Source organism: Choristoneura fumiferana, chromosome Z, assembly GCF_025370935.1.
Source record: "Choristoneura fumiferana chromosome Z, NRCan_CFum_1, whole genome shotgun sequence".
NCBI lineage: Eukaryota > Metazoa > Arthropoda > Insecta > Lepidoptera > Tortricidae > Choristoneura > Choristoneura fumiferana.
The window spans coordinates 41,457,086-41,483,638 of record NC_133472.1 but is presented as its reverse complement, the minus strand read 5'-3'; the positions used below and the strand labels follow the sequence as shown (position 1 = coordinate 41,483,638).

General features: G+C 38.1%; 1 protein-coding gene across 2 annotated transcripts; it reads right to left on the bottom strand.

The window, feature by feature from the left end:
* Window positions 1-619: 619 nt before the first annotated feature.
* TrpA1 (Transient receptor potential cation channel A1) lies at window positions 620-26,206 on the bottom strand. 2 transcript variants are annotated; one of them, XM_074100391.1, is made up of 19 exons: window positions 26,116-26,206; window positions 25,024-25,093; window positions 22,035-22,160; window positions 21,320-21,616; window positions 20,310-20,549; window positions 19,927-20,034; window positions 19,476-19,654; window positions 18,845-19,009; window positions 17,829-17,943; window positions 17,531-17,700; window positions 15,439-15,583; window positions 14,394-14,495; window positions 10,077-10,371; window positions 9,039-9,244; window positions 5,957-6,145; window positions 4,373-4,645; window positions 3,330-3,489; window positions 2,000-2,130; window positions 620-1,106 (listed from the first exon to the last, which is right to left on the bottom strand). In XM_074100391.1, the coding sequence occupies exons 4-19, from the start codon at window positions 21,524-21,526 to the stop codon at window positions 969-971; spliced, it is 2,823 nt and encodes a 940-aa protein (XP_073956492.1). In that variant the 5' UTR covers window positions 21,527-21,616; window positions 22,035-22,160; window positions 25,024-25,093; window positions 26,116-26,206; the 3' UTR covers window positions 620-968. The 2 variants fall into 2 exon arrangements, with proteins under 2 accessions (XP_073956492.1, XP_073956499.1); XM_074100398.1 differs by lacking the exon at window positions 14,394-14,495 and adding an exon at window positions 14,252-14,359.
* Window positions 26,207-26,553: the final 347 nt, after the last annotated feature.

Here is a 26,553-nt window from a genome sequence, read left to right as displayed (position 1 = left end):
TAAGCCCTAGGTAATACAACAGTTGACAAAAGGAACAAATGCAAACTTATCTCTTTGGATATTTTCCAGTTAACTTAAACGATAAATGAATAAATAAATTCTACATGATAATCTCTACGTATATATCTCAGATCAAATAAAGAGTAAAAACGGAGTTCGGCAAAAATGACAAAATAAGGTAAAACTACGCCTCGTTGGTTGCTTACGCTGCACACACAAGATAAACTTTGCTACTTACTTGCTTACGTGTCTGAAGCAAGGCGAAGTTTGGCCTACTCACTAATGTTTGCAAAACTCTCTTGTCTTAAATTATTTGGTCTGAGGTACATATAACTCAACGCAGGGTAATTCAGCAGGTACATATTAAAATCCAATAATACAGGGTAATTCTGAAGATATGATCGGGAAGAACCCTCAACAGCTCAGTAAACGTTAACAAGTCGTTTACTACGGTATTTACGTAAAATATTCACATGTTTGTCTTTTAATTAACATTTTTTTTGCATTTTTACTAATCCCACACTAGGAAAAAACTAAAAACAATGAAAAACACACTTCTTATAATTGCTGTTTTCAAAAAGCTGTGGAGGCCTACTGGTTTGAACTAAGGCATCAGTAGATCCTGGGTTCAAATCCGGGGCTCGCACCACTGAGTTATTCGAAATTCATGAGTCAAATCACATTAAAAATTTACTACAAGCTTTATGATAAAGGAAAATATCGTGAAGAACTGCACAAACCAAAGAAGCAATACAATGGTGTGTGTGAAGTTCCTAATCTGCACAGGGCGCGCGTGGGAACTACGGGGCAAGCCCTCTCATTCTGAGAGGAGGCCTGCTCCCAGCAGTGGGACGTATATAGGATGGGATGGACTGCTTTAAAACTGACTTGGGTAAAGTTGATCCTGATCACATCTCCTAATTTATCCTGAGTACGGTAGGTTATTTTCGAGGAATTAAGTTATCTAGTTAAGCACTCTTGTTGAATGATTGCGCTGTTCGCAATTTCTTCCTGATTCGGGGTGAACTCCACCTCGGGACCACTCGGGTATCTCCGGGTGACACGCCTTCGTCCACGTCGTCTGCCTCAGTTTTGATCTCCATTTTCTGGAAACATACGCACAACGCTCAGTTTGGAGTACACGAAATATAGATGGCGCTCTCGCAGAGGCTGTGTAAAGAGGAAAAAAAGGATGTATTTTTTACCACACTGTCCAAAGCAGGGTGATGTTTTTCGAGTGGACGGTTTTCAACATACATTATGAGGTATCATTAGATTTATCAAAACTGCAAAAAAATATGGAGGTGGGAATAAAAATAATGTATTTTAATGTAATGTATGAATAAAATATAATTTATAGGTACCTGTCAAATGAACGATAATAATTTTAGCTCATTCCAAATGTAAATATTTTATAAGACTTTTAATATAGGTGACATTTTCACAGAAATAACAACACAGTCATGAATTTAAAAAGAAATTGAAAAAAAACCTGATTGCATTAAAAATAAACTTTTAATAAAAAAAAAAACCATTAGTCTAATGCAAGCCAACGAGACAAGATAAATTATGTCATGAATGAGACAGAAAGAGAGCGAAATAGTATCAGACGTATCAGACAAAGATGAAATGAAGTACCTATTACATCGTCTCATTGGCATTCAAAATCTTAACCTCGTAAGTCCCCGTGTACTTCACAAAGTAGAAATCAATTGTAAGAATAACTGCCGAATGTATTTGGTGGAGTACAAATTTTTCAATGAAATATGAATTTATGCAACTAATGTCCAAAATCACAAAACTTATTATTCTCGGCTCGGTCTGTACTATGTATGACAAAAAAGTCAGGACTTACGAGGTTAGCCTGCTCAAAAATTTTCAGTAATAGGTTATGACTGCTGAAGTAAAAATTACCTACTTACAAGAGTTTTAGCTGTAATTCAAACCCATATCTAGTTCACGGGACTACAGTCGCAGCTAAGAACTTCTCATGTTTTACCTGCACAACAAGCCTAATGAGGGTGTGTTGCTGCTCCAGAAGCTGTGACATCTCTCGGAGCCGCCGCTTCTGCTTGTCCAACTCAGCACTGATGTAGTCTTCACTGCTTTCCAAGACCAGGTCCAGACCAGCTGGAAATTTAAGAAACAAATGTGATTGAGAATCTTTAAGGCTGCGTTGCCACTAGCACACATACAAAAATTATCGTCCGACAGCCCACGGGCGTCCGATGGTGCAGCCAACATATCGGTGTCGGCTCCGATATCCGATATCGGGCCGGACAATGTGAAAGACAGATACATATTTCATACATTTTGCTTGCCCCGATATCGTATCGTCGTCCGATACCGATATCGGATCGGATAATGTGAAAACGCTCTAAGTCGTACGGCGCCTACGCAGTCATTTCGAAGCATTCTGACGTCGCGTTTTTGCTATCGAAGATGTCTTTTTCTTCTCTTCTGTTTCAATAATTTTTGTATAACAACATCATCATCTTCTTCCTCTTCAAAAAGAACTCTTAAAATTGTCTGTTCATCCATATTTTAATCACTCCAAGACCATTCACATTGAGCGCGTGCGTGAAGTGAAACTAACATTTCTGAGTGACCATCGTAGTTGGCGCTAGAAGCCGCGTCCAGACGACTTACTAATGGAAACCCAACTTTTTTTTATTGTCCATCTTCTTCCCTCCATATCTCATGAAATACTGATCTCAGAGATAAAATGTACAGAATCGTTTTTGTAGAAAATGTTTTGTAGATTACTTATGTGTCAGAACATTTTTTGCTATGGGCTACCATTTTACGAAAAACTAAAAAAAGTGACCTTTATACCCGCCTCCGCCCGTTAGCTTCACCCCACCCATCAGTAATTTTAGTATGTAGTTTAAAACACCATTCTCTACAACTATGCCAAAATTCGCTTATACAATTAGTTTTTTCCCCTGAGAGGCAGTTTTTGGTCTTCGTTGTGTGGGCTACTACGGCGGTTGTTTCAAATCGGACTCTTTTTAAATAAGCAAGGGGGATGAGGCAGACTGGGAACGGAACGTAGGTATTACTGGGATATTACGTCTCCAATCAGAGGCCGTATTGCTTAACTTCTGACGCTTGCGATCTGAAGATGCTGACGATGCGATCGTCTTAAACGTTAGGCAATAGGGCGACAGACCTTTGTATATCATCGCCATGTTTTATCTAAGCCGTGACTAAGTAACAAATGAACATACGCACTTTCACATTTTAAATATTAGTTAGTAAGTAGGTACAAAAGGACAAATTAGGATAGGACAGGATAGAATAAGATAAAGTGTTGTCACTGTACCCACCGTCATCAGTGAAGGGATTGCAGAACCATTTGCGTAATATAAAATCAAGAAAACCGAGTTTGCATTTCTTGTTGTTGGGATACTCGATCAGTTCATTTTTATCGACCTTTTCCAATAGGATTGCTGGTAGCTTGCGCTCCAATTCAGTGTGTAGCACCACCTGATTAAAAAAATAATAATTTGGCAACAGAGTTCAGAAGAAATATAAGTGCTCTTTGCATAACGAATCACATAAAATCTTTCGAAAAACTAAAAGAAGTACACCATACAATGAAGTCTTCTTGGGCATGGTTCTAAAAATAGTAGCGTTCCCTATCTGAACAGATATACACTTATTTTGCTGTTAGAAAAGCTACTAGCTCTTCGATCACCAGTGCTGTTGACTAGCGCTTTAATTTCTTAAAATGAACTCAAAAGACTAACTGGAGTCTCGACACAGAATAGGACTAAATAAGATATATTCGAAGCATAGGGCTTGTACTACTACTTCATCAGTGTCAATTCGTTTGAACTTTTGTATAAAAAATTCTGACACTAAAGCTCACTAAAGACACTAATTCTGACCCTAGGTCTGGTACTAAAGTGTGAAGGTATCTTTGAACTGGATCATATGTGGATTATTACATTATTACAATTATGGGCAACTCAATCTATCCTTAGCCTCATATTAAATGATATTGTCACGGATAACTCACGTCTTAAATTGAGTTTAGCTTGACATGTTTCGGGCTCATCCGTAGCCCTTTTTCTTAGGCGAAACCCCTCCCTAACCCCTATTCCTAGCCTTACTAACTCCTGTGTTCTTTAAAGACAGTTTGGACTGCCCCACACTTGCGAAAGCTTCACCCCTGCAACTCCAGGGAGTTCGGGACGTGCAGCCAGGTTTTTAAGCCAGTGAGAGTTCATCACTGTCTAGGTTCTCCCCTTCCAGTAGTCCACAATAAAGCAACTCATAGAAAAATTCAAAACTAAAACAACTAATCAAAACCTAGCACGTAGTGTATTGGCTCTTAAGGCAACTCAACCCAAACCCTACCACTTACCTGCATAGCTAGCCGTTTTAGTTGTGCGTTCCTCCTTACACTCTCGATGTCACCAACAGCCAAACCGATAAGCAAGTTCATCAATAAAATCGGCATCAGCACCATAAAGGTACTTAGTATTATAAAAGTAGGCATTGGGAATGGTAAAGCCCGTTCCGTCTCTGACTCGTAGAAAGGCTGCACGTAAGTTCCAACGAAGTCTATTTCTCCAAGCATCATGGCAAAAGTTCTCATTAGGGACATAGGTATGCTGTTAAAAGACAAGTGGTGACCCTGAAAAATATGAGTGTCATAGCATCGGATATACTCTTCGCAATGCTATGGATATTCGCATGGCAGTATAGTTGCAGTATTCGGAAGGTTAACCAGGCTAGCAGACGTAAATTTCAACTTTATTTTCATTGCAATTTAAACGTCTGAAGGCCTCATTGAGATTAAGTTGGTTATGGCAAGACAGGATAGAAAAGTAAACAAATTAACGTTTCAAATATAATCTCCTGTATAGATATAGTAGTCAGGATGATAACGACACAAATTAAAGAGCACATAGCCACAAAATTGTAGTTAACATTGTTTTTTTAATAATGGAGATGAATTTGAAACGCTTAATTTCACAAGCATGACATTACATCATTTTTATTAAGGGCTCTTTCTATTAGGTATGCAAGAAACTTGTTTATAGAAAGGTAGCCCACAATCAATTTAGAATTTAGAATTTGAATCAAAATGGCCGAATCAAGACCGAATTTCATGACGTCATGACGCTCGCTTCTAAGTTTAGAGTAGAAAGTAAAAAGGCTGTCTCCATTTCTTCGGGGATTAGCCAGCATTTTGACATTAAAATCAATTTTGAGTGTAAAAATGCTACCACAAGTTTATATTTCTCGTACATATTTCCTTTCAAATAAGCAGAGGTAAATCTTCATGGCCAATTTCTTTTCTTTTCAACATACATACATCCATTGCATTGTAGCCGTTTCACAGTCAAAATTCTAATAGTACCATTACACACTCAACTATGTTATTCCTTGGGAAATGGAAAAATCCTTGACATGTTCCTAACAATTTCAACGTCAACCATGGATATACCGTCAAGGACTTTTAGAAAAGCTCGTACCCCAAAATTGGTAATTTTACCAGAATTAATATTTCATGGGTCGAATTTGTTGATGTGTTGACTTAAGATACGAGATTTTTAAAAAGTGGTGATGATATACAACAAATGCTTTTAACACAAAGAACACATTTTGGCTTTGTAATTTATCTAGCTTGGCGTTGAAAAGGCAGGGAAAGGGTCTGAAAATAGCAGGGATAATGAGTTAAATTAATTATACACAATGCTTTTGCTTCAGTGCTGCAGAAGTCCTAATAGATAAGGTGCGAAACATAATTAAAAATGTATGGAACTGTCAAAATTAAACCAAATTCAACGATTAAGCCGAGATTTATTGCTTCAAGTGGCCGTAAGACGTTAAATCTGTTTTTTTGATAGCACCATTCATTTTGACTGCTAAAACGAGCTTTAATACTAAAACATGATTTAATTTTTGGATGCAGGATATAAGACATAATATTATAGCTAACTTTAGACAGCAGAATGAAGAAGGCAAGTCCAAAGGCGATAATCAGGATGGAGAAGACCATCAACACTTTGATGAGGGTCTGGAGAATCTCGAGGAACATCACCACATAGATGCCGACTTGGTCGAAACGCTGGAGAAGAAGGAGCAGCTCGAACCAGGACAGAAACACTGTGATCGATGCTGCGGAGAACTGTAAGACAAATTTTTAACACGGTAATAACAAGCAAGCGACTTATAATGATGAATCTAACTAAGTTATACTTGGTCGATTTCAAATGTGATACTCGTATGTTAAAACATCTAATCTAACACAAACTGAATGTTATGGTACGTAGTTACGGTTACTTTTTAACCAATATAATAAAAAAGTTCCTAGTACCTAATAAAATTTGAGTATGATTATATACATATAAGATAGATTTATTTGAATATTCCGTGGCCAGATCTTAAAATTGACAACGTTCTTGATGTGGTATTTGTAAAAAAAACAAAACATTTATTTTGCAAGTAGACTGCAATGCAAATGGTTCTTCTGCATGTTACTTTTAGAAACTGTGCTTTCTAAAAGCCCATCATTACCAAGAAGAATGCGCCGCAAGAAATAATGGCAGAAAGTCATTAGGTATATTAAAACAAAATATAGGTATGATTAAATGATTGTAAAAAAATACAAGAATGTATGGACGTTCCATGGTTTAGAATGTTAAGAATCTAAGTCAAAATAAGAAGAATTAAGTTTCAGAAATTTAGAGAGTTATTAGGCATTAGAGATGATAAATGTGTACTTAATTATTAGTTTGAATGTATTTAATGGGTTGTAAAGGTCACAAATCAAGGAGGTGTGTTAAAGCAATGATTTGTAACCTCTGTAGTAATAGTTTTAATATCTATGGTTAAAGGATGACTTGACGCTGTTACATTTAAACTTGTCACTTGAATGATTTGTGTTGTGTATGAGAGTAATAAATATAAATCCACGGTAATCCATTGCATATTATTTAACAAAAACATCTTAATTGTATCCACGTTCAGTGGAAGTGTAAGCAAGTGCTTCCACTAACTTAAGACGCACACAAAAACCGACCATAACATCATTCAAAAAGTTGACTACATACATTTAATTTTGATATGTTAATCCACGCGTGAAGCCGTGGTGGCAGAGTGGTTTGACCTATGGCCTCTCAAGCAGAGGATCGCGGGTTCAAACCCCGGCTCGCACCTCTGTGTTTTTCGAAATTCATGTGCAGAATTTAATTTGAAATTTACCACGAGCTCTACGGTGAAGGAAAACATCGTGAGGAAACCTGCACATACCTGCGAAGCAATTCAACGGTGTGTGTGAAGTTCCCAATCCGCACTGGGCCCGCGTGGGAACTACTGCCCAAGCCCTCTCATTCTGCCCAGCAGTGGGACGTATATAGGCTGTGATGATGATGATGATGTTAATCCACGTTTAGCGATAAATCTCATATCTTGGACCAGCCAAGATTGAGATTAAACGACCTTTTTGTCCAGACATTTTTGCCTTAGCAACTTGATATTGCGGCGGGACCTAGATATCCTTGGACATGCGTACATCTTGCCGGGATTAATACTAAGTCCCTGTGGGATTACGGCAACGTATTTAGGGTAGAATGGATAAATCTAACTATATTCAATGTATCATCGGGTTACACTGGCGAACAAGGGCCGTGTTGTGCTAAAATTATATTATAAATTGGAATGTAGCAAAAAATTGCAAAAATTTTGTCTGTTTCACCATTTTTTACCCGACTGCGAAGAATGAGGGTTATGTTTTTAAAAAGTTTCTTATAGTTTAATTTGTAAGCGTGAAATGTTTGTGACGTCATTTCTGTATAATATTAAGTACGTTAAGTACAGTCTAGTTCATAAACTTGTGCTTTTTTCATTAACAATTTTGATCACAAGTTTATGAACTCGACTGTACATGTAGGAGTCAGACCCGCGCACTGAAAGTTTCGACATGTTTAAAATAATAGAAAAAATATTGTTCGTAATTCATGGTTGCTATCGGACAAATTCTAAGTTTAAATGTTTAGAGACCGACTCAAGCTTGACCGGTTTTAATTGCTTGTTGATTTGCTGTATAATTATAATGTACCTATTATCATTCCGAATTTGAAATTCTACTAAAAATAAATTAAACATAATACATAATTCTTTGGGATTGTTTAAAAAAAAATCTAATACCTTTTATTTATTTTTTGTACCTATAGAAAGTCAATTATAAGAAACCAATTTCAATATTTTTTTCAAATAAGTCAATAGGTACTTTTCTCTTTATAGCCGTGGTGGCCTAGTGGTTTGACCTATCGCCTCTCAATCAGAGGGTCGTGGGTTTAAACCCCGGCTCGCACCTCTGAGTTTTTCGAAATTCATGTGCGGAATTACATTTGAAATTTACCACGAGCTTTGCGGTGAAGGAAAACATCGTGAGGAAACCTGCACAAACCTGCGAAGCAATTCAATGGTACGTGTGAAGTTCCCAATCCGCACTGGGCCCGCGTGGGAACTATGGCCCAAGCCCTCTTGTTCTGAGAGGAGGCCTGTGCCCAGCAGTGGGACATATATAGGCTGGGATGATGACTTTTCTCTATTTTAATTATCGAAACTATTTTAGATGGTGTGATGACGTCATAGTTGAGTCTAGTTCTGCCACACCGATACTGATTTTATAACCACTCACATGCTTTTGGCAACTCTAGTTGCCTGTCAACGCTCTTTTGTGTTAATGAATAGAGTTCAACTCGAAATTTAAATCATGTGAGTGGTTGTTTCATCTGTAGTGTGAGCACCAGCATTACCTAAATTCTAATTCTGTGGTGAAGCGGTAGAGTGTGATTATTATAGCTGTCATTCGATTTGTAGCACTTGTAAGTTTCGTGGTACGGTTAAGGAGTTTAATTCATTGGCCACCATGGAACCATTTCGCAGTAAACGTCATAGTGACATCGCAATAATTAACAAGGAAAATCGTAATGAGTTTTCTTTGGAAAAGATTCCACGGTGACCCATGAATTAAAGTCCTTGAGTGTACAGGGGGCTTAAGTTTCAATACAAACCTGTATGTCGTAGTACGTTCCAAATATCGTAGGGAAGACCATGATAGTGGAGCTGAAGTATAGAACCCAGGACATGAGGTTTGAGGGGTCGACTATGTAGTGCCATTTCTGGTCCTTCATATTCACAGCTTCGCGAATGAGCGATAGTGCATTGTAGATCAATATGGCAACTGTACTTGTGTACATTGCTACCAGTGACTCGAAATCTGGAAACAAAATTAACATCACTTTCTTGGGCGCAGGGGGGCTACTACGAAATTCGAAAATCGAAGTTCGTATCGTACCGTCCCACTCACTCTCATATTACTCTCATAAGCGTCAGCGGGATGGCAAGATACGATGTTTAGATTTTGCACTTTGTAGAATAGTATAGTATAGGGCCAGGCTTCAGAGGTCTTATTTTCTAACACAGGAGGTGACATCATCGATTTCACCACTTCTTTCTATTACATGGTGTAAGACTGGGTTAGAAAGAGATGGTGAATGGAATTGGGAACGTCAGCGCTTCAGACAATCCGGCGTCAGGTAGCATACTGCCTGGTTCTCGAATAGATTACAGCGGTAATAAACTACATCTTCACTCTTTATCCATACCTTTAGTATTATAAATGCGAAAGTGTGTTTGTATGTTTATGTGTTTGTCCGTCTTTCACGCCGTAACGGAGAGACGGATCGACGTGATTTTTGGCATAGAGATAGTTTATGGGCCCGAGAGGCTACTTTTTATCCCGGAAAAATGCACAGTTCCCGAGGGAACAGCGCGTGATAACCGAATACCACGCGGGCGGATTGCGGGCAAAAGCTAGTCCTTTAATAAACATTACTACAAAGTAATCTCATACGCTGAAACAAATAAAACCAAAAGATTTTGAGGTTTATTAATCCTGAACCCGTGGAAACATCAGGATAAAAAGTAGCCTGTCTTACACTAAAGAACCAGCTATTTACATACCCAATTCCTTTCAAATCCGTTCAGCGGTTTTAAGTAACTTTCTATCAAGTACATAGATAACGTAAGTATAACATTTTCAGACTTACTTGCATGAAAATCAGCTTTTTTACTTGCAGGCTCGGTGTGATTCAGTGCGGTCTCATTATTGTCAGAAATATTAGACGTTATGCAATTATTCGATGGTTTCTCCAGAGCAGCGTAACTTGGATCAGTATGTGTCATCAGTAGATACGAGTACACCGTCACAAAAGTTAGGAAAATGCTGTAGAAAAGTAAGTTCGCCAAATGGAAATACTTCCCGTAGGAGTGCCATTTCATTTGAAGATATTTTTGGCTCAGAGGATGAGCCAGTAGCTCTACTCTCCCGTGGGCTACCATTGCCTGGAAAATTATAAGCATATAGCATTTTGATAAAGGTAGTTTTAGGTAAGTACAGAAGAAACGTTGATTGTGATCCAGTGTGGACCATTATACATCCACCATCACCTTTTGCAATCAAATCAAAAGGTACAGTAACGTTAATGGATTTAAGCCATTCATAGCTGTGATACAAGTACTTGTGTCGTTCGAAACTCGAAAGAAAAGATCGGTTTTCTTTTTCTTTCTCATATGAATACGAAAAACGAAGAATACCGACGAGTCCCGAGCGTCATTAACATTCTATTTAGTTTTGCTGTACAGATCTATTCACACTAGTTTAGTGTTACCAAATGTATATTTCTTTAAGATTTAAATTTTTTTGGCTTTTAAGAGGACAATGCTCTGATTAAAAAAATATCAGGACAAATCGAGTCTTTAATGAAATAGTGTATTTTTTTAATTGCAATTAATAGTAAAAACAAAGCTAATTGTATTTTCTATGATAATTTTGCTCTATTTGATAACTTTTAATTCTTCATTTGGTAACCAAGTACCACTTTATGGTCTTAAAAACTTTGGACATATGTTGGTAGACATTGGCATAATCAAACTGGCTAGAAAAAGATTATATACTTAGACTATTATAAAGATTACATACTTGGAGTGAAGAGACAGGACTTATCAGGATCCACTAAGGCTTAATATTACTTTGTTTGAATAGTAAATTATACAATACTAGATGCATATGCGTAAGGATGAATGCGTGTGAACAGTGAGTAGTATACAATGGATCAAATTTGTTTAAACGTCAAATTTACTGTCAATTATTATTGGCAAATTATTACATGCGTGCATTTTTTACTGTGTTTATGATAGTTAAATTGTAACTTCGTCTCTCTCACGTGCTTGTCAAGGTCGACCCACTGTTCCCTGGATTGTGATCCACTGATCACAATCCAATGTCGCCTTGACCTTGAGAACATAGTTATTGGCATATTGACGGCTAAATATAAGTAAGATAAGGTAAAATGTGTAAGTCATAATATGTGTAATTATGTAAATGATTCTGATGATTGAATGACTTAAATTCTAAAACCATTATTAGCTGATGGCCTATCCATGAACAATTATGTACAATTAATATTCGGTTGAATCTAAACAAATGCCATTTACATTTAGTGTTTTATATACACGTGTTTTATGCACACAGATAGTCAGACATACGTGAAAACCCATCCCGTGCTTTGTAAAGCGTACACAATGGATCACTACACTCGAACCAAGAAATATCATAGTGAGTGTGGTGGACCTGTATCGTTTTGCCATGGAACTGAGGCCTCGAGATTAGTTAGTCGTTTCTATGTGGGACAAAACAAACTAACATGTTAAACAAGTAACGAGTCGTTAGTTCATGTTAATTTTATTGCTTGCAAGTGTATGTCATAATGCGGTTTAATACTTCGGAACTTTTGGTAACAGGGGTACTTAACCCTTTTATGGTGTAATATTATGATTAGACCTTAGCCTAGCTATTTATTAATTTATCCACGGTTTTGCTCGCATTAATGGATCGGGTGTTTGAACTGATTTTCCGGTACTTCCCGAAAATTTCCAAGAGAAGTCTAAACAATACTTCCAGGTTTTTATTAACGTTGCACAAAAACGATCGCGTCACATTTCACGCCTCTGAAGTGAGCGGTTGCGATTTCGTTTTATCTCGATTCCATTTTCAATATAAATTCTTCGAATTTGAAATATAGTGTACTAAGCTAAGGTATGTTTTACGTAAGTAGTTATCATTCAATTATTTTATACTTATACATTGTACTTTATTACCTAATTCCTAAAAATTGCCTTGCGGACATTCAGAATTCTCGAGAATCGAACACACAATAAGTAAATTAAACAAAACGATTAAAGTGTGTAACAATTCTAACATTAGAATAGAATAGAATTTATTTGCAAAGAATAAGAAGTTAAGTACATAAACTTATCATTCACTAAACCAAGAAACACAAATTTTGTATAATATACTACTAGTAGTATCACATAAAAATGTCTCTATATCTTTTGTATTTGACCCAACCCGTTCCCGTATTACACAACCTATTATGAGTTAAGGGCAAATTAATTGGTTGAGGCATCCTATTAATAGGTAAGGACTCAGAGTACTCTTATGGTTATTGTCGTGAGAACCCTCTTCATTATCAATCAGTCCTAAAGCATCATCTCTGTATTATTCGTAAACAAAATCTTCTAATTCTAGGTACTTGATTCTATTATAGCTGATGTTCACCGCCATAGAATCCATCCTGACCTAGTTTTTGCTCGAAAAGAAAAAAATTGTTGAGACCATTAAAAGAAATAAAAAACCCGACTGCCTTAAAAGAAAACTAAAAAAGGAAAAACACGTCTAGTAGACCAGAACTCGGATTAGATGTTTTTCCTTCTCAATCTATTTTACTCCGTGTAGGTATAGAATAAGTATGTATACATCTCTCTCTTTCTCTCTATCTCTCAAGATAAGTAACTTAAAGTCCAAAAGTCGGGACATGATTTTTATTCATAAATTTCTGTTTCATAATTTTTTGTACCTAGATACCTATTATTTATATATTTGGAATGGGCTGAATATTAGCTTTCATTTGATATTAATTTTATTTATTTATTTCATCATTGCACTTTGTACCATCCACCAAATAAGTGGTCTATCAATTTTTAAAGAAATTCCTCTCAAATGAATATGTCGCTAAAGTCGAACTTTCAAGTTGAAAGACACGTCTATTGGCTTTGTATTGTTTTATGTTATGACATGCAAACGATTATGAACCTTAAGGTGGTAGATCACATATTTGGCTGATGGTACATGACACCTTAGGTCTGAGTACAACCGATTAACAAAAGAGCTTAGCTAGTTCGTAGCCCTTGCTCCCGGAGCTCACGCCACTGCAGCTGCTGTAAAACTTATGTTGAAATCTGTCCAGCCACTTAGACTACAGATAAAGAAACGGGTACCACGCTTTACAGTAAATCTTGAAATATATCTCTCTATTTGGAAATTTAGCACGGTTGTTTCAAAGAAGATTAGGAACTACCACAATTACTAAATATTATAAATTATTTAATTACTAAATAACCACATCGACTCAACCCTTCTTGCAAAGGTTAAATTGCATACCCCTCGTCGTATCCCCTCTCGCCATTATTCCACTTTCCACGTCAGTTTTTGTCGTTCGAAATATGCGCGTAACACTTTTTTCAGACGGGCTTGCCGTAATTATAACAGAAGTTTCATGAACTTAGATATATTTTCATCATCGCTGCAAAGATACAAGGGATTCACTACGGAATTTGCTCTTTGATTCCTCATCCATAGTTTAAAGTTAAAGTAACAGATTGTTATCTTTCCTCTACATTAGATGGCTTGTTTTTCTTAGACACTCAAGATTGCTACTGTGTCTTGCTGGTTGAAGGTAATAAATATGTACCTAATTTAATTTTGTAGGTTAAACTGTTTTGTTTTGCGCTTGCATTAGTTATAGTTTATTTTATAATTAATGGAACTGTGTATATATCATGTAAGTTGCTGCATTGAAATGTAACCGTTTGTTTCCTAAATAAATAAATAAAAAATTACATTTCTCGAAATCCATGAAACTTTAGTAAAATCACGAAATTTCTGCGATAATTTAATAGGTGATAGCGCAGTAAAAGCCGGGTAGAGAAAAAAATGTTTAGTTACCTTTTTTACCCGACCACGGCAAAGCCAAAAGGAAAATGATTTTAGCAGTCTATGTACGTTTGTTTTGACGTATGTTCCACCTTAGTTTCCTATAAAAATGGGATCGACCTGAGTCCATGGCAAGAACGAAATACACAGAAGCGGGTGCATCGAACTCACGTTGATAACTGACAACGGTTCGGGTCTATACTTCGGATCGTTGAGCGCGACTCTCAGCGCTTGTATCACTTCCTTGGAGTGTTGGTAGGAGTCAAAGCAATACTTAATCTGTGATTAGAAAAACATACGTCAGTGCACTTACATTCAGGGCTGGCAGTGGTACCGTCTGCGTTTTAACGGTCTCCTGCTTCTTTGTCTCGTCGTCGACAAGGACGGGGCATAGTGCCTCGAAGTTGTACTTGATCTAGACACAATTTTCATTAATAATAAAGGACACAGTGAGTAGTTGGAACCAAGAGAAATAATTCACGCAGGCGCATTTTTTTGATGATATTCGTGAACAACCAACAAAACAAGAAACCGTATTGTCTAACACGCTGACGTTCATGGTCGCATTCGCCATCTCTTTCTACCCTCGTCTTACACCGTGTGACAGAAAGAAATGACAATAAGGCCTCTGATCACACTAAAGCAATCGGAATCACGGTCGTTATCATCCCTTATTTCTATCACACGATATAAGATGCGGGCCCTCCCGCGTTAGAGAAGACCGCTTCTGATCACTAGTCTTGAAGCCTTATTGTCTATCGCACTTGGAATTGCAATCGTTTTCACCACTTCTTTCTGTCACACGGCATGAGGTTAGATAGAGATAGTGAATACCATCGACATCTATGTATAGACTGCATGTTTCTTACATCAAAACGGCGTACAAAATTTGTGCACAGCGCGGATTTGTGAACCATTCACTATAGTAGTTTGTTGACGACGCGCCGCGTGTTTTGTTCCAATTCCAAACAGCCAGTCTAGTGCCATAAAGTACTTAGATGTCAATGGTGAATACAATCGGGAGCGCCTAGACAATACGGCCTCTGTAGAGAGCCTTCAACAAGTAACTTTATCATTATTTATTTACCTACTTACTCTCTGTTATTTAAGTACTTTTAATTGTTCCAAATTTATAAAATCATCCATGACGTTGATTCAGGAATCCATGGACACTATTCCCTCCCAATAATGGAAGATGAAAGATTTAGGGGCTGTTTCACCACCCAATGATTAGTTTTATTTGACGGATAAATGTGGTCTCCGTCTATTCGGGCAAAACAAAAAGAGACGGCATCACATTTAACCGTCAAATAAATTTAATCAATGGATGGTGAAAAAGTTCGTTGTTTAAGACTTACGTAGAAACTTTTAGAGTCCTTCTTGCAATTGGCCTTGGTGATGCACTTATCCTGGACCGCTTCGAAGACGCGAGGCATGTAGGCTATCAGAGCAAGAGTCACGCAGGGATGCCGGTCTGACCTCAAGGCCATCACCTCGTGAGCTCTGAGGAAAAATCGAAAGTCAGCGAGATGATATATTACACCGAGTAATGAGCGTAAGATCGTCCACACGTAACTTATTATAGCCCCGCAATGTATTCCTACCGCTACTTTCTTTTCGTTGAATGTAAATGTAAAAAAATACTTGGTAGGGGATTGGAACGGTTGGTTTCTGTTGGGTGTTTTGCTTTTATATGAAGAAGAACTACGAACTATAAACAAAAGAGAGAGAAATGGCTCTGATGATGAACTCTGGCGGAGTCGTAACGCATCAGCGTAGTGGCGGTGGTGGTGAAAATTGGGTTTGTGTGATGTGTGTCTGTTCTTAAAAAGTAGGTAGAGGAGAGTGTAGGTAACGCCGTGGGTGGGAAAAGTAATTGTTCATAGTTCATTAAGTCGCATGAATTGGTAATTAACAATACGTTAATAATGCTACTGTTCACTTGTATGTTGCTTGATAGAGTAATTTTAATATGAATAATATTATACGTAATAAACACCGCACTTGATCGTTTTATTATCCTAACGAATAGTCATCGCCTAATGAAAATCAAATATCTATAAACAGGAAACAGCCTGCATTGTATCGGTGCACACCTTTCACAGCTCGAGAACATGGTAAAGCCGAACGTATAGTGCGAACTATAAAGGACATATTCACTTATAATAAAGGAAACTTTACGATGAACCATGAACCCTCGTTAGGGCATTACAAAGATGTTATAGAATGAAATAGCTGTTGAAATCCGAACCCACTACTGTATCACAAGTAATATGAGAGAACTAATAATAGAAGGGGATGAGATGGCGGGCTGTTATTATTCTGTCAGTATTGTATCCAACATAATAGCAAGTATATATTGCACGCAAGGCATAATCTAAGATTTTACAATGAGTGATGGCCAATGATAAAACACGGACATATAATGGCTCAGTTAAAAGTCACTTCATTCACATATGTACAGGGCATACAGTCACACAAAAATCCTTTTTTTATGTTAGAGAGGCCAGACAAACGAACTAGTGGGTCACCTGATGTTAAGTGATCACCACTGTCCATAGACACTCGCAGCGCTTTACGCAATGCCAGTGCGTTGTCGGCCCTGCAGAAAATTAAAAATCTGACACATCCCTCGCGATAGAAATAGAATCGTATCAGATATTTATGCACACTTTGGTTTGTCAGATATTGGTGGTAGTGACTGTATTCCCAAGTAACACTAAATTCAATGTTTCTCAATTTGCATGATAACTAAATTTTTCTCAAAAATGCCCGTTAAAGTTGTAATTATTCCTTACACATCAAAAGGCGAAGTGCATAGTTTATGGTAAGCGAAAAATTAAAAAGTTAAAAAGATTGCCGGTGCGCTAGTCTCAAACTTTTTAAAAAGTATAAAACGGCCATAGAAATATTGGCACAAAGTAAACAGCCTACTCAAATGGCCGATGCCAGTTATTTTGTTGGAACTCCAGACTTTTTTATTGGATCTGAAACAGCTTGTGATGTTTTTGGTGGAAATATACATCTGCAGTTTTTTTAATGAAAGGAAGGCGAAAAGCATAAAATATGTATATATTTATTTATTTATTGCAATAATAATATATTTAGAGAAAAGGATTATTCTTGTTTTTTTTCCTTCACCATTTTTAAGCTTTATAGTTATTAGTCTCGGCTGGAAATAGCAATTGCTGGCTTCGTATTAGTTAAACGGACTCGCAAGCTCGTCCGTTTTATTCTCATACTCAGCCAGCAATTGCTTACTTCTGGAAGTACAACAATACTTAATCTACTATTACTTTTTACTATTAGACTTCTATTAATCATCGATGCAAAAAAAGAACAGTAAAGTGTCAGAAAGATATTTCTTTCAGAACTCACCCGTATTGCCGCATTATTATGACTTAGGTACGAGTATGAGACATTTCAAGTAAAAGTTTGAAAAAAACTTACCTCTGTTCATGAGTAACCATGGCCAAAGCAGCTTCCGGAAACTTGTAATAGATGGCGTAGTCAATTGCACTCATGTCTAAGTTATTGTAGATCAGTCGGCAGCCCATAGACAGGAGCAGCGCTATAGAGTTAGGCTTGTTTTCCATTGTAGCTAGATGAAGAGGAGTGTTCTAAAAAATACAAACATTGGAACATAGAACCTCCTCATTTTTTGAAGTGACACACAAACTTTCGCATTTATAATATAAGTAGGAAGTAGGATTGACCACTAAGACAGTTTGTATAATTGTTTTCTTACCCCGTCTTTATCAACTTGGTCCAGCAAATGAGAGTGCACTGAATGTAGTAGCTCGATGGTTTGTGTGTAGCCACTCATGGCAGCCAAGTGTAGTGGGTTCCTGCCATTGTGATCCCTGTGCAACGACAATTTATTGAGCAAATATTTTCACCGCAGATAAGATGTTTTGAAAACTAGTTGGATGTAGATGTTTTCTACAACTAATGATTTTTACGTACTAATAAAATACAACATCAAAACTCCTGTATTTGAAGAGTATAATCCAAGATTTTTTATTATGAGAATAGATCTGTGATGTTCATTAGGACGAATTTAGACCCGAGGTGAATATGATGATGAATAAATTATAATTTTAGAAAGACGATCGAGTAACAATAGAACACTTACATGCCCTACGATCGTTCTACACTACTTTGCAAAGACATGCTGCCGTGCAAAGAAAGAAGAATGATTTTGAACACGAAACTACCGTGAGACTCACTCATATTTGATGAAATAAACCCGGATAATCGGATGCTCGTACTGCGTCAACGGGTACCCACGAGTTGGAAAACAGTGTTGAATACTCGTACTGCGTCAACAGGTTGTGTGAACGTACCTTTACAGAAGGTACCCTACATTTGACAGTAATAGCAAAAATCATAATGAAAACGTGGGTAGTTATGCGCGGGTGTTAGTTTCGTCGGGTATTCGCGCTAGTAGAGATGTGGCGCGCAGTGCACGTTTTGCAGCGGCCGCCGTGTCGCGTTGCTGCTAGAGGAAGGGCTATGAAAACATATCGAGCTGTACTCGACGTGAGCTATCCGGGTTTATTTCATGAAATATAAAGAATGAATATAAAAATACATTACCTGACAAACTTAGTAAGGCAAAAGTACCCTCGTAACGGTGCGACGGTGCCTCCCTGACGGATGATAACTTGGGGTATATAGAAGATGCTCTGGCACCTATAGACGGGAGATACCTATATCTAGCAGCGTATTAATGTCACAGGGATATGATTTTGAACAGTTTACCTGTGCAACAGTGCACCCCTGTTCAGCAGAAGCTGAACGACCCTAGTGTGACCTTCGCGCGAGGAGATATGGAGGGGGGTGAGACCTTCCCCATCGCTCTCGTTGATGATAAAAGTACCCTTATCTGAGTCCAAGAGTTGGCAAGCGGTGTGGTAGCGGCCGTATCTAAAACAAAAAAAGATAAAAACCAATTTGGCTATACTGATTCTGTTTCGTAGAATTTAAGACAGTATTGTCGACAAATTATTAATGACAACTCTTAAATTTAGAGTAGCATAAAAATATAAGTAAGTAAATATATATGTACTTTTAAGGAAAATAATAACAGCTAACTGGGTAAATAGAGACAATTCAGCAACTAAAAGTCAAGCATGATCACTGAAGATCACGAATTAATACATAAGCGAGTACATTTAGTTATTACATGCGTCCTAAGGCTATAATTATTTAACACACTTGGGTCCACAATCATTTTTACCACTTCTTTCTCACACGGCAGAAGACGAGGGTAGAAAGAGATGCTGAATGCAGTCCCGAGCGTCAGCGCGTTAGATAATACGTACGGCCTTGGTTCATTATATAAATACAATAGACTTGAATATTTAGTATGTTAGTAATTAAATAAATTCACCTAGCAGCAAAATGCAAAGGACTTTCATTGTTGTTGTTCTTCAGGTTGATGCAGGCACCTAATCTGATCAGGTTCTCCAGAGACCTGATGTGGCCTTCCCGACTAGCGTAGTGGAGCGGGGAGCATCCAGTCATGTCTTTCTCATTAAGAAGTTCAGCCAAACTCTTCTCGCAGCGGTCCTATTAGAAGAAAACGTTTTTGAAGATGAGCAGGCCGGCAAAAACTTTGAAACTTGAATCTACGATAATTTATAAAGGTGATATAAAACTTAGATAAGTTAATTTTCAAAATGGATAGTATCAAGCTGTTAAACATTAAGAAAGGAGACGAAAAGAAACTTGAAAACTTCGCGGTGTAAGAACCAGATGAACGTATCTGTATTTTGTCAACTTTAAATCCTTCTAAGTTCTTTTACCGCGAATCAAAAGCCAATCGTGAATGTATAACGCACTTTACAATTAGCTGCAAAGTCTTCTAGTCTTCCTCCATTCATCACCACTAGATGCAGAACATTTCGCGAATTGATGTCTTTCAGGCGAATGTCAGCTCCAAGACGGATCTGCAAAAGAGAAATTATGCGATGCCTCATCGTGACTAACAGTTTTTCCAATTTTCACGAACATACAGAAAAAAATTGTTGGAATAATCAGAGTACCAAGCAACGTAAATATTGCTAAATGCCATACCAGATTAAAAGCATCAAGGATTTCAATTGCTTGTAGTAAAATATGATTTAACTTCTATAACATCTAGTCAAATAGAGACTATTTACAGATGTACTTATATCAGCAAATTTCCGCCAGTCGTAAAAATCTTTTTCTCAACCAAACTTACCAAGGTATGAACAGTCCTCCATCCTGCTCTAGAAGCAGCAAGCAGCAAAGGAGATCTTCTCTCCTTATCCAAAGGGTTTATATCTGATCCTTCAGACACCAGGTAGTCAACTATTTCTGGGTGATCAAACATGGCTGCACAGTGGAGAGGTGTCATTTTCTGAACGTCACAGGACGTCAAACAAGCAAGTTTCTCTTTCGGCTGCATCGTGAACATCAGTTTAACAATTTCCAAGGCACCCTAAAAAGTAAACTTCAACTTTAAAGGTTTTTTCATTTTTATAAATATTACATTTATTGGTACCATTATAAGTGGTGGTGATCTTAAGGAATTCAGATCCTACGTCATGCTATATTATTATGCTTTCGAATTTGTCTAAATGAACATAATGATACAGCATGTTTACAATTCAGTATAGTCACTTTGATAAGTACATGTAAATAAAGATAAAAGATCACACTCTTATCAAAGACACGAATGACCCATTACGCTTTTCAGAAACCAGTTGACGTCATTTATAAAATAGTGATTCACCAGCAATCAGAGCTACTACGCACTGTCAAGTGATCGTCAACAACGGCAAATTCTATTGGTTGGATGGAACATGCCACTAATTGCTGAAGACTTACAACGCACTAGCGACTGGTCACCGGTTTAGTGGAAGTCCAATACTCCATACGCCGTAAATAGATAGTCTAATAGGTCTAAAATCACACAAAATGGCAAACCGATTTTTGCATCCACCGTCACCTGCTGGCCATCGACCGAAGCCCGATGACCACTTACCAGTTTGTAATATGACTTAACCTAACCACCTTGCTCCCCGTACGTAACCATTTTACATAAATAGCACTGGTAGGTTAAATTATTTTCTAAAAAAAAATAGTCCTGGCGCTTTGTCGGCCGTTGCCACGGCACGCTCAGTTAGCTCGCTCGGCTCGCGCGTAGCAGTCGCAGTTATACCTAACACTCCACGTAACTAACCACATTCCAAACACAGTGTTCATTACCTGCGCACATGCCAGATGCACAGGTGTTGACAAATCATGCTGCTGCGTAGATATCTTCGCTCCAGAACTGAGACACAACTTGACAGCTTTGATGTCCCCACCATGTACCGCTGAATGTAATGGTACGTTTCCTTCGTTGTCATATAAGGATATCATCTGCTCCCTGGTACATCCTAGGGACTCTCCCCATTGGAGGAACACTTCCATGGTGCGGGACGAGGCGTTTTTGGCAGCCTCGTGGATGGGGTAGTAACCGTTGTTGCAGGGACGCTTGCAAATTGCTCCGAGGTCTGTGATCTAATTGAAAATTACATTTATTTACTAAAATATGTATTTGTTTGTAACACAAGAAATTACTAAAATCACGCACGTTCTGACAGACCTATCTTGAGCCACAACGCGCTTCCTCCTATCCCCTTCCACGACTGCATATTGGGGAAGCTCGGTACTACACGAGTAGAATACGACTGGCTGCCTACATGATGTGTCATCATAGTTTGATATTCGAAGGAATGTGTAGATTCAAACGTATAACATTAAACAGAATTTGAGCAGTCGCTCTTGGACCATCGACATATTGAAATGTATTTGTTGAAGTAAGAATAAAAGAATATATAGTTTAGTGTGTTGATTATTCAAATAGGGCTTTTAAGTGTTGTGGATCGTCTGTCTGCAACAGTACCCCTTTAAATGTAGTCACAGTAAGTATAATTACCAGCACTCTCGCGCATTGGTCGTGATCATGGATGGCTGCGAAGTGCAGCGCGGTCCTTCCGTGCTCTCCACCCAAATCGACGTTGAATTGGCTTTTGTACTTCGCAAAAGTTTGCAAAACTTCAACCTGGGCAAAGTTTTAAAATGATAAATGAACTAAAAGAATTTCCTTGCTCACCCGCGACCTTGCGATATCTAAGCTTATGCAAAATATGCGTGTTCTTGCAGTTCCTCCACCTCCACACTGTAATAACACACACAAATCACACAAACCCATCTATCACCATCACCACACTACACTGACCCGTTTCGAACTCAACCAGAGCTCATCTTCAGAGTGACACAACCGTACACCATGCTACCAGTTGTTGTTACCAGGTGTTCATTGATATGGACCTCCGCAAAGTAACGCCTGATTCAATATATTATTTAGGGGCTGTTTCACCATCCATTGATTAGAGTTAACTGGCGGTTAGGTGTGATGCCGTCTCTATTTGTTTTGTTCGAATGGACGGAGATGGCATCACATTTAACCGTCGGTTAACGCTAATCAATGGATGGTGAAACAGCCCCTTAAAATGATAGTTTTGAGGCTAGATAGGAAACGCAAAATTTAATTATTTGGTATAAGTAATGGTAATAATGATGATGGTGCTGATGATGTTGATGATCATTATCACCATCACTTATAGGAAATTATTAAAATATAAGTAAGTATTAGGTTTTGCAGTTGAATAGAAATATCGTCATTTTGCAAAAAAAGTTACAAATCATAGCGACTTTTAGTGGGGAGAAGCGTTGTACAATTTTAGTTAAGTTGTGATTTCAATATAAATAGGAATTAATGATATATTTATGTACTCGTCCAGTTAGATCTCCTTATTCTAAATTTCAACTTGTTTCCCGTACGTAACCATCTTGCATAACCAGGACTGGAAAGGACCTAGTATAAATTATTTTTTTAAACCAAAATGCAGTCTTTTCAGTACCATTTTCTATCTACTATATTAAAAATACTTTTCCGCCATATGACATAGCCGAAGGACACCCTATATTTGAAGATGATCAGATTGTAACGCTCAGCAATACGGTCGCAAGCCGGGAATTCCACTACTCAGTGAGATATTAAAGGACAAGCGAAACACTTTGAGTGAATTTGCTGCCAATACAAGGGTACAACGCCTTATTCTGATTGACTAGTTATTAAGAAAGTTGCAAATCACAGCGAGCTTTCTTTGGCAAAAGCGAGTTACTTTAGTAAAGTTATGATTTCATTATTTATTTAGTAACTACTCCACAGTAAACAACTACCATAAGTTGAGAAACGTAATATCTCAAGTTAGATTTGTAGTTCGTACTCTTGCTTCCGACGTGCCGCCTAAAATCGGCTAACTTGGGGCGAAATTCTCCCAAAAGTAAAACAACTACAGTTTTATGGGTTTTAGGTAAAAACCGTATGCTAAAAGTGTGTAGGTTTAAGTAATTTAGTTAGTCAACTTAACCCTTTGCCGCGCCGTGAGAATTTAACAAACAAACTGTTCTGGTCGGTTCGTTCGAGGCCCGCAGTTGCTAGCATTTAACGTTTAATTACTGTATAGTTGAAGTGACACTTCTTTCGCTACATCTATGTGTTAGTTAAGGTACCGTAAGGTCGAATAATTTTGGGCCTGAAGGATAAAATCGAATAAAAAAAGATCAACTTTGCTCACCCGCAACCTTATGATAACTACGTTTATGCAAGAAATGTGTGTTCATGCAGTTCCTCCACCTCCACAGTGTAAGAACACATGTAAGTCCCACAAACCCTAACGTCTAACGTCTGGTAGCGTGGTTAACGGTTGTGTTGCTCTGATGATGAGCTTTGGTTCAAACGCGTCAGTGTAGTGTGGTGGTGGTGATCGATGGGTTTGTGTGATTTGTGTGTGTTCTTACAGTGTGGAGGAGGAGGAACAACACACACATTATTAGCAACACACACATCATTCAGCATTAACAGACATTTCTTACATAAATTGTTTCATTCATTGATATGAACCTCGGCAAAGTAACGCCTGATTCAATAAATTGCTTATTCTGAGAAGTAGGCCGCTAAGAACTTCTTTAAATGCAACTTTTTTTATTTAACCAGCGTTTTTGTAAATATTATCATTGCCAAAAAGAAAACGCCGCAAAAAACATGGCAGATAGTCTCGAGAGAAAATTACCCTTCATTGGGTCAAAGTACTTACCCCGTACTTAATCAAATCATCGTCCACAAAATTAAATAACCATCATCCCAGCCTATATACGTCCCACTGATGGGCACAGGCCTCCTCTCAGAACAAGAGGGCTTGGGCCATAGTTCCCACGCGGGCCCAGCGCGGATTGGGAACTTCACACGCACCATTGAATTGCTTCGCAGGTTTGTGCAGGTTTCCTCACGATGTTTTCCTTCACCGCAAAGCTCGTGGTGAATTTCAAATGTAACTCCGCACATGAATTTAGAAAAACTCAGAGGTGCGAGCCGGGGTTTGAACCCACAACCCTCTGCTTGAGAGGCGATAGGTCAAACCACTAGGCCACCACGGCCTTTAAATAATACTATGTTATTAATGGGATTTAGGTGTATTTAGAGCGTTTTCACACTATCCGATCAGTATCGGACGACGATACGTTATCGGGGCAAGTAAAATGTATTGGAACCGACACCGATATGTTCACGGCACCATCGGACGCCCGTGGGCTGTCGGACGATAATGTTTGTATGTGTGCTATGCGTGTATCTAAATTGTCTTCGTGTGCGCAGAGCCCGATGCGTGGCAGCCATTTTGAGCCGGCCTTATCGGAACGATTTTGTCGGAAATATGTGAAAGCAGCACATGGTGTCGGCTATCGGATGTCGCCTATCGTCGTCCAATACCAATATCGTATCGGATAATGTGAAAACGCTCTTACAGCGATATCCTTTTAAGCCCTGCCTTTATGTATAAGCTTAATGAATGACAACTCACCTTGTTCAATTCCGTTGCCAGATGGATTGGTGCTTGGGTCTTTACGTTTCTGATACTAGTGTTCACTTTGCTAAAAGAAAATGAAAAAGAAAACATGAGAAAATTATGGATATACTCACTCTCTTTCCAAAACCCTATTTTGTATGGAAATCGAAAGAAAGAAAGATTTAGTTGGTTCCATAACAGTACCACCACCGATGCTAATCAATCAATCAAAAAGCTAATCAATCGTGAGCTTTTTCATTTTCAGTGCGTCCTTTACCTTTTTCTTTATCATGGTAATCTTGATTCTTATTTTTACTATTGATTTGGACAAGGACAAAAAGTGTCTCTACTTTTTTGTTCGTTATGTGATGTTTTCCATTCAGTTCTATGGGTCGTTACAAAATATACTAAAACCGGCCAAGAGCTCGGTGAATATTTCGCAAGCATATCGTTGAATCGAAGAAGTCGTCTTAGTAAACCCCTAATGGTTTTAAAAGACCTATCCAACGATACCCCACACTATAGGGTTGGATGAGAAAAAAAATCACCCCCACTTTCCGTCTATTTTTGTTTCAGTTTTCTATTGTACCATTTTGTCGGCATAGTTTACATATATATCCGTGCAAAATTGCAGCTTTCTATCATTGATAGTCCCTGAGCAAAGCCGCGGACGGACAGACAGACAGACAGACATGGCGAAACTATAAGGGTTCCGTTTTTGCCATTTTGGCTTCGGAACCCTAAACATGTACCAAATGGTATCGTATGGAAAATTGGGGACATTTTTTTCATGATTACAATGATGCTCGTGATTCTGAGTAAGAACAAGCCAGAATTACCTAGTTCAGAATAAAAAGTAAAGAGTACACTTAAAATGAAAATCGTCAGCCTTATGGTGTTACTTGGAACTTGGCCATAATGATATGGGTAGTAAGACATCCAGATATAAATTCCGTTTCAAAAGTAACTGAACCGGAACCGAAACGGATGTTCAATATCAAACGGAAGTTCCGACTTAACGGAAACGGAATCGGAGCTCCGTAACATCCCTGTTCTTCATAATATAGTACGTTCTAGTCTAGTAACCTTTAATGGAAATTAACTCACTGCTGCAGTAAAAAATCAATGGCGTCTAAAGCTTCATTCTCCACAGCTACGTGAAGAGGCGTGTTACCATTATTGTCCTGTGCGTTTAATTCTGAAACAATGAAACCGATTTCATTATTTCCATTGCCATCATCATTATCTTCAGCAGTACGTTATGCTGATCGGTACAAGCCTTCTCTCACTGACGTGGAGTCATCTTGTTGAAGAATAGAGAGATCCGACTGTCATTGTTATGTACAGTGTATCCCGACACGCACACATACTCTGAACACTATACCAGTATGTAGTGTTACATGTAGTGTTAGCATTAGCTCTAAATATAATAAAGCAAAATACCAAACCTAAAAGTTTTACAGTGCTTCTAGTTTCTTAATGGCTTTGACAGTGGCCGTGTTCTGGCTAAACATGAATGAAAAAGAATGTTGATCCATAACAAGT

Bases quoted from the DNA above. Each gene is read 5' to 3' on its own strand.
- TrpA1 (XM_074100398.1), bottom strand. From the start codon at position 21,526: ATGGAAGTGTTCCTCCAATGGGGAGAGTCCCTAGGATGTACCAGGGAG. The intron at 17,701-17,828 runs GTAAGAAAACAA...TGTATTTTTTAG, and splicing joins ACCAAGTTGATAAAGACGGG to AACACTCCTCTTCATCTAGC. The intron at 2,131-3,329 runs GTGGGTACAGTG...TTAAATTTCCAG, and splicing joins CAATCCCTTCACTGATGACG to CTGGTCTGGACCTGGTCTTG.